Raw genomic sequence first — 8,602 nt, 5'->3', positions numbered from 1 at the left:
ATTTAGAACAATAAACTATTTAGAAAAGCCCTAGCTCCCATTTCTCACCTCCTCTCACTTTCCCCATTTTCCCCGTCAGTCGGTCTCTCCACCGCCGCCGTTGGCGCATCGCTGTTGCGGCACCGTGATTCTCTACCTACTCTTAATCCGGACTCCGTCTCCATCTTGGTGTCAATTTCACAATAAATCGGAAACTGAGCGGATTGAAATGACAATCGTCTGAGACTCTTTGCGAGCTTGGCGGAATCTGTGGTACTTTCTGTCTCTAGATGCTATGGTTTCAGATTTTCTCAACGCGTGTGATTTTGGTTGTAAATTTTGTGAGTTTACCGATTTTTTTCTACTTTTTCCCGCGCTTGCTTTTGTCGGGGGTTATTCATTGCGTTTAATTTATGTATCTCTGTGCATATTAGCTGGCGGAGCTCCGAATAGAAGGACGCAGTTGAGATTAGATGAAGCAGTGGTAGGGTTTTTAAATTACCTGTGGCTAAGTGTGTTAATCCGTTTTCATAAATCTGGACGAATTTTGATATGATAGTTGATAGTTTCGCAGTTGTTGTTTACCGCTTGGACAGTCAATGTGTTCTCGTTGTTATTTGTAGGATTTTTTAGCAAAATGTGTCGATAGATGTGTGATGAAATACATGCCATTGCTGAAACAGTTAAGAACAGAGAATGTACAGACCTGAATTGGGCGTTTCTTTGTCTGTATAATTATAAACATAGAAAAAGAAATCACAGTGCTAACCGAAGGTAGTGGCTGCGGGTTCCCATGAACGCAAAAAATAAAGGAAACAGTGTTTTATCTCCCACATTTCAGATAATCTTTGATGGATTGTCCTGTTGGGAAGCTTCTTTTATGTTGATTTTATAGCTTGTCTAATCAGTTTTAATCATGCACTCAACTAGGTAATTCTAGAGTGGAACACTTATAGCTTGGGTTTTATGGCTAAAGGCCCAACCACTTGCAGTTTGTGCTTCTATGACGGTAGCCTAAGGGAATTGAGATTTCTTGGATTAGACAAAGATTGAGTTGATTCCTTTTGCTTGGAAGAAAAGTCAGAGTAGCATATACACGGTAGGGATTGTAGAATAGTTCTTGGCATGAACTGCGGAGACATGTTTTTTGCTGAAAGAAAGCAACATGTTAGTACCTGATGTAAGGTTATATCTTTGTTCATCGGGATTCTTGGATAGTCAAGTGACTATATGTGGACTAAAACAAGAGAAGCACATACAGATCTTGTTCAGTGCTAACATAATTGACTGCCGACCATTATATGAATATGCCTGCAGACTTAGACCTTCAACTTTTGTTGTTTGAGAGTGACATTCCATATTTTTATAGATGTATTATAGTGTAAAAGGCCATATATTTCGAAAAAACACAGCATTTGCATAAACAAGTGACAAATTATTTTTGCCTGCAAAGTAATTGTTGCATTTTCATGTTTCAAAAGGAGGGTTTGTTTACATGCCAGAGAAGCTTTTGGTCTGCACTTCTTTAGCTTTAGCAATGAAGCCAAGATCCACTGAGGCACCTCGGAGGTCAAGACATGTTCAGGGGGAGGGACCAAATTGGATCCTTATTGCAGGGAGTGCACTGCTTAGTACATTGTCAGTTCGCCTCGGATATAAGCTAAAGCAGGTCCTTGATGCTAAACAACTGGACAACAGTAGTCCAAGTTTAGAAGGTGTTCAATGCATGTTCTTGCAACTTATTCCAGAAGATTCTAGTTATATTATCTTAGAGTTTACTGTATTTGCAGTTAATGGAAAATCTACTAACGGAAAGAAATCAGGAAGCTGCCCTATGCATTCAAATGCCGTTTGCTTTCCTCAAGATGTTTGCTACAACCATTATTCAGGTAATCACATTTTTGTCCTGGTCAAAAGCCTTATTTAGATCATTTGAGTCATAAACTGAACCTCCTCAGATTTAGAGTGGGCTAAGAATTACCTTGAATACACCTGCTTATGCATACATGTGCTCCAAACTTGCTTTTCCTCAATTATCTTGTGCTGGAGAAAACTTGTTGGTGGGTTAAATGTATCTTTTGGTACTAGTACTTAGCCTAATGGAAGTAGAGATGTAGATCACCATTCATATTTATGTAAGGTGTTTGATATATAGAATTGGCATATTATTGGTAGTTCGTTTGTGAACATGTAATCAAATGACATCCATGAATTCCCCTTTAAAAATTTTATAAAATTGAACAGGTGATCTCTTGAGCTTTCTTCATTATCTATCATTCACTTATCTTTGTTATCATGAAACAGGATCCAGGAATGTGATGGAAATCAAACCACACGCCAATGGACAGATGATGTCTGAACCTGAAATGGCTCTTCCACTGGTGACTGTTCCCACTTCGGACTTCAATAAAGAAAACGGGGTGATGTGGTCGTCTTCTCCTGACCGCCTAGAGCTGCCCCAGAAACCTTTGCACCAATCGAACAGCTCCGACTCTCCTTGCGTCTCAGAATCTGGTTCTGACATTTTCAGCAAGCGGGAGGTCATACAAAAGCTGAGGCAGCAGCTGAAGAGAAGAGATGACATGATACTAGAAATGCAAGATCAAATTGCAGAAGTGCAATCCTCTCTTGCTGCACAGGTTTCACATTCTTCGCACCTGCAATCTCTTCTAGATGCTGCAAACAGGGATTTGTTTGAATCAGAACGGGAAGTACAGAGACTACGGAAGGCAATAGCAGATCACTGTGTCGGACATGTCAACTCAGGTGAGAAACTCCCTACTGTTCCCATTTGGCCAGCTGAAGCAATGAATGGCCATGTAAACGGATGCCTAGAAGTCAAAAACAATATGGAGTCTCCAGAGAAGGGGAGAGATGGGGAAAGGATTGATATGTTGAGGAGGCAAGTGAGTGAGTTGAAAGAATTGAATGAAGGAAAAGACTACTTGCTGCAAAGCTACAAGGAGCATAACTCGGAGCTTGCAATCAAGATCAAGGAGTTGCAGAACAGATTGGATTCTCAACTTCCAAATATTTTGTAGGTGAATTTAGCTTTCTTGTGCATTCTGAATGTGGCTTCCTGTTTTCTCTTCTCTCTTATCCAACTTGAAGCTCTCAATTTTGGAAACGTCATTTTCGCACGTGTTCCCCCCTCATTCTTCTTGTGCATATCTGGAAGGGAGAGTGAGATGTTCATAAATTTAGAGTCAACGAGTAGTTTCGTGATTTTGAGTGTGATTATTTGCCTTCAAACGAACACATTGAACTTGCATCATCTTCAATGTAAGAAGCGCTGTTATTGTCCAACACTAATATGGATTAGATAGATTGTCTCAGCCCTCAGGTCTCTGTTTTTATTTCGATATATACATAGCAACTTTGAGAACCATATTTTGCCATAACTGTAGAATGTGGAATTTGAGATTTAGGATTATAAATTGTGGAATGTTAGGATCGTCGACTGCAACATTAGTTTGATATTGTCCGCTTTGGGTCAAGCCCGCACGGATTTATTTTTGGGTCACTCCCAAAAGGCCTCAAACTAATTGGGGTTGGACAGGAATTATATACACCTTCCAACTTCCCCCCTTCATCCGATGTGGGATGGGTTTGTAACCCAACAAACCTCCCCTCAAACTGAGACCACATCGGGAACGCAGTCGACACGAACATGGGTCGTTCAAGCCCTGGCCCCTGGGTCATCCTGGGCCCGACTCTAACTTTGAGTCCTTCAGGGCCCGACCCTAACCGGAGCTCATCCAGGCACGTCCCATAGCCACCTGGGCTTTGATACCACTTGTTAGGATCGTCGACTGCAACATTAGTTTGATATTGTCCGCTTTGGGTCAAGCCCGCACGGATTTGTTTTTGGGTCACTCCCAAAAGGCCTCAAACTAATTGGGGTTGGACAGGAATTATATACACCTTGCAACTTCCCCCTTCATCCGATGTGGGATGGGTAGAATATGACAGCATTTATCAAGGGTGTTTCATTTCCCCCCTTTAATACTGTAAATTTTGGAAGATGAGATTTTTAAGCCCAAATGTGCAATTAATCATCTCTGGCTCGGCTAATCACATAAACCTCAGATAAGTACACAATATGTGGGATACCTAAGTGAGACTGCTAAGCATTTTTAAATAACTAGGTGTTTCATTTCCCCCCTTTAATACTTGTGATTTGTCACATTACCATTATTTCTATATAGAAATTTATTCGTTTTAGCTGCACGCATAAGTTACCTGCCAACCTAGGAATGAATTCCATAAGCAAATTTTGAAAATTTAGAGTTTTGCGAAACTTACATAGATTCTTGTAAATTTTGTATACATAGTTTCTTGCAACTATTTTACATAGTATATTCTCACCCTAACACACCAAAATTTCATCTACATTCAGAAAAAAAAATAGGAATAAAAACCCACAATTTAACATTCCACGTTGCATTTTGGAGCCATTTTTCTTCTCATTCTTAACTCTCTCTTGTTGCTCTTCACACAAGAGTGATCAAGCTGCTGTCACTCTGCCCCATCAGCTTCTTCGAATCACACCTATAGCTCGCGATGTACTTTTCGGCACCGAGGAGCGGCGCAACGTCGTACTCCTTTCCCGCCTTCCTCCGGTAATCGGCGTCAAGGGGGCAGCAGCGCTGCAATATCTGCACCACTTCCTTCATGGAGGGCCTGCTCGTGGGCAGCGGGCTGGTGCACATAAGCCCGAGCTTGTACACGCTGATCATGTCTTCCAAATATACCCCCTCTTTTATCTCCCGGTCGAGAAAGTCCGCCACCGGCTTCCCCTCCCCATAGCTCCTCCACGCCCACTCTGCCAGGCTCGTGTGCTCGTCCCCGCGGTTGGGCTCCCGGCCTGTCACCAGCTCCAGCAGCACCACACCAAAGCTGTACACATCAATCTTCTCATTCACTTTTCTCGTGTAAGCATACTCTGGTGCGATATAGCCGAATGACCCAGCAATGGCAGACATTGTGTCGGGCTCCTCCCCGCGCTTCATCAAATTCTTCGCCAACCCGAAATCCGCCACCTTGGCGTTAAACTCCGAGTCCAACAAGATGTTGCTCGACTTGACATCGCGATGTATGATCGGAGGGCTACAGTCATGATGCATGTAACACAGCCCGTGAGCCGCGCCCATCGCGATCCTCAGCCGCGCAGGCCAGTCCAACGCAGCTGTGCCGGCCTTTCTCTTGCTGCCATGAAGCCACCTATCCAAGCTATGATTCTCCATATACTCATAAACCAAAAGCTTCGAATCTTCACTAGAGATGCAACACAAGAGCTTCACTATGTTTGAGTGTCGAACCGAGCCTAGTATATGAACCTCCGACAGAAACTCCTTCTCGAGGAGGCGGTCGACCTTCGTGTTGCTCCCGATTTTCTTGACCGCCACACACTGGGGCCCCCGGTCCACCGGGATCTTGTAGACCTTCCCTGAGCCGCCGGAGCCGATCATGCAACTCTCCTGCAGGCGGGAGAGGATGTTGGCCTCCGTGAAATCGAGCCGTTGGAACGAAGTGAGCTTCCACGTGGCGAGATCGCGGTTTAGCTTCTTTCTCCGGTATTCTCTCACCAGAAAACGGGTAGTTGCGAGGGTGATCAGAAGAAGCACTATTGTTAACACTAGAATCACAGCGAGGATTTTGTGTGGTAGTTTCTTGGATTCTTGGAAATGAGTGTAGCTGCAGCTACGGAGATTTGAGATTGGATTTCTTGCGCAGAGCTTTGAATTGTTAAGGAAACTGTTTGAATAGGCCAAGTTGTCGAATTCATCGGGGATTTTTCCGGTGAGTCGGTTCGATGAGAGGTTGAGGGAAGTGAGCTTCAGCCGCCCGAGCTCCGGTGGGATTTCACCGGAGAGCTGATTGTCCGATAAGTCCAAATCTAGGAGGTCGGGGAGGGAGCCGAATGAAGGCGGAATTGGGCCGGAGAGTTGGTTTCGGGCAAGATTCAAGGCGGTGAGCGACGCCCACGAGATGATCTCCGGTGGGAGCTCGCCGGAGAGACAGTTTCCGTCCAATGAGAGAGTGGCCAGCTCGTGGAGGGCGGTGAAGCCCTTCGGGATCGGCCCGGTGATCGAGTTGTTGCTGGCTTTGAACACAACGACCTTCGCCCACGATGAGGCCTCCGACGGAATCACGCCGGAGAATTTGTTGCTGCTGAGCTCCAATCGCGTCATGTTCCACGCGATGCGGCGGGGAAGCTCGCCGGAAAATATGTTGTCGCTCAGCATCATGCTGGTCATGTTGAGCCCTGTCCACACACCTGCCGGAATCTCGCCGGAAAATTGGTTGTTGTAGAGCTGCAGAGTGCGAAGATGAGGACAATTTCTAGCGATTTCGGAATTTCTCCGGTCAAATTGTTGTTGAAGGCCACCACGTGAAACAGAGTTTCCCCTGCGCATAAATTTTCCGGTAGGGTTCCGGTGAAGTGATTGTCGGAAACTTCGAATGATTCGAGCTTTGAGTAATTCCCCATTGCCGGCGGTAGAATCCCACTCAAATTGTTGCGAAAAACTTTGAATTCCTTCAAACTCGGAATTTCCCCAATACTCTGCGGCACTTCACCGGATAGCTGGTTTGCATACAGATTCAGAAGTTCCAATTTCTTCAATTTTCCGAAATCTTCAGGAATTTCACCGACCAGATTGTTCATAGAGATATCAAACTCTACTAAATCCAAGGACTCGATCGTCTGAGGAATCACGCCGGATAAATTGTTATGGTACAAATATACCACACTCAAATTCCTGAGCATGAACAATTCGCGCGGGATTTCTCCATTTATTTCATTCATAGACAAATCCAAATGCTGAAGGCTCGACAAATTCGCGAAGCTCTGCGGTAGCGCGCCGATCACATTCGCATCCGGCATCCACAGATACTCCAGCTTCGTTAAATCCCCGAACTCCGGTGGTATTGGCGCCGGCGACAAGTGGCTATTGTAGGCCAGCCGGAGGCTCACGAGATTCGCCAATTTTGAAATCTCCTTAGGGTAAGTACCGTTGAATAAATTCATGTGTAGATTCAGGGTCATCAGCTCGTCCAATTCACCGATTTCCGGAGGTATATCTCCGGCGATGTTGTTGCCGCTGAGGTCTAGATATTGCAGCTGTTTTAGCCGGCCGATTTCTGCCGAAATTATTCCTTGAAACAGATTCTGCTGTAGGTCTAGATACTGAAGATTTGAGCAATTCGAAATTGTTACTGGAAAATCCTGCAATAAATTATTGTAGGAAAGATCAAGAGAGGTTAGATTCCGGAGCGAGCAGATGGATTCCGGAATGGTTCCATTGAGATTGTAGCCACTGAGGGTGATTCTGGTGACGGCGCCGCCGGAGCACTTGATTTCCGGCCAATTGCAGGGAGATGACGTGGAGTTCCAGTGGCTGAGGATTTGCGGGTCGCCCCATTGTTTTTTGATGTTGAGAAGCGTGGCTCTATCGGCGGTGGAGAATTGTTGTGAGCTTACGATAATGGGCAGGGAGGAGAGGAGCAGCAAGAGGTGGAGGAAGGGCATTTGGGGCATTTGGCGGAGGCAGTGCCTATGGGTGGAGGTGACACGTTTTTTGATTTATCTAGTGATGAGTTTGTGAATTATATAAATGAAGCTTGGTTTTCTGTTCAAAATTAATCATTAAATTTTATTGGTTTGATAAAGATGGAATATGGCGGAGTTTAGATTATTTAAATTTTGCAATTGTGGCCCACGTGGGGCATGAATAGTTTAACTGTTAGGCAAAAGTATATAAACCTAGGAAGAAAATTTGCTCATGGGAGACACAGAAAGATTCGAGCTTGAAAAAAAGATTGTTCAAGATTTGGGTGTTTTGCTTGGATTTTGTAGTTTTTTTAGTAATTGGGAAAAGTCCTCCTACCTATATTAACTTGGGATGTACTAAAAATAATTACTCGGAGTACTTTTTTTTAGTAATTGGGAAAAGAGTCCTTTTGTGTTATTCATGATTTATAAAATTATTTATTACTCCTTCCGTCCCAACTAAGTTGAGACATCATTTTTACACAGAGTTTAAAAATTATATTGAAAAGTAGGAGAAAGAAATAATGTATAAAAGATAAAGAGAGAGTCAAATAGATAATGGAATAAAGTAGGACTGATTGAATGTTTTATTTTTTTGTTAAAAAGTAAAGTACTACCCCTAAACATATGAAAACGTTGTCGGTTTGGTCCTTTTTGACAATTCCGTCAATTTTCTGACGATCAACCATGAATTAGCAATCACCAGATTAGTAATTAATTAAAATAAAATAAAATAAAGTAAAAAATTTAAATAATTCTAAAATAAAATTTCTCTCACATCTCTCTTCCTCCCCCCCTCTCTCGCCGACGACACCCAATTCATTACTCTCCCTCATCAATTATAAAATGTATGAGATTTGTAGTTGTAGCCCTAATTCCATCAAATTGCTTCAAACCCCCAACTCTAGCTGTTGATTCTTCAATGACGTTTCAACGATTTCTGCATCCCTCCCCCACGATGCAATGATTCGATAATCCATTTCGCGAATTCAGCTTGCTCAGCTCACCCAAACACCTCGCCACCTACTTCATCGACAGCCTCCTCTCTCTGCACGACCTCACGCATTT

At 43.7% G+C, this 8,602-nt stretch overlaps 1 protein-coding gene and 1 pseudogene across 5 annotated transcripts; one reads left to right on the top strand and one right to left on the bottom strand.

Moving 5' to 3' along the window:
• On the top strand, positions 1 to 3,364 carry LOC121807054. 5 transcript variants are annotated; one of them, XM_042207243.1, is made up of 5 exons: positions 1 to 252; positions 414 to 463; positions 1,482 to 1,694; positions 1,770 to 1,868; positions 2,278 to 3,364. In XM_042207243.1, exons 3-5 carry the CDS (start codon positions 1,517 to 1,519, stop codon positions 3,018 to 3,020), a joined length of 1,020 nt encoding a protein of 339 aa, XP_042063177.1. In that variant the 5' UTR covers positions 1 to 252; positions 414 to 463; positions 1,482 to 1,516; the 3' UTR covers positions 3,021 to 3,364. The 5 variants fall into 5 exon arrangements, with proteins under 5 accessions (XP_042063177.1, XP_042063174.1, XP_042063176.1 ...); XM_042207240.1 differs by having other exon boundaries at positions 1,461 to 1,694; XM_042207242.1 differs by lacking the exon at positions 414 to 463.
• A 905-nt stretch (positions 3,365 to 4,269) lies between these two features.
• LOC121809246 lies at positions 4,270 to 7,582 on the bottom strand (annotated as a pseudogene).
• Positions 7,583 to 8,602: the final 1,020 nt, after the last annotated feature.

The sequence above is a fragment of the Salvia splendens genome, chromosome 6 (assembly GCF_004379255.2).
Source record: "Salvia splendens isolate huo1 chromosome 6, SspV2, whole genome shotgun sequence".
Taxonomy (NCBI): Eukaryota; Viridiplantae; Streptophyta; class Magnoliopsida; order Lamiales; family Lamiaceae; genus Salvia; species Salvia splendens.
Note: the sequence above shows the minus strand (reverse complement) of the source record. Positions and strands in the feature narration are given on the sequence as shown.

Excerpts from the sequence above, each read along its gene's own strand:
- LOC121807054 (XM_042207240.1), top strand. The coding sequence starts at position 1,475 with ATGCCAGAGAAGCTTTTGGTCTGCACTTCTTTAGCTTTAGCAATGAAG. Across the intron at positions 1,695-1,769 it reads CAGTAGTCCAAGTTTAGAAG|TTAATGGAAAATCTACTAAC; the intron begins GTGTTCAATGCA and ends CTGTATTTGCAG. Across the intron at positions 1,869-2,277 it reads TTGCTACAACCATTATTCAG|AAACAGGATCCAGGAATGTG; the intron begins GTAATCACATTT and ends TTTGTTATCATG.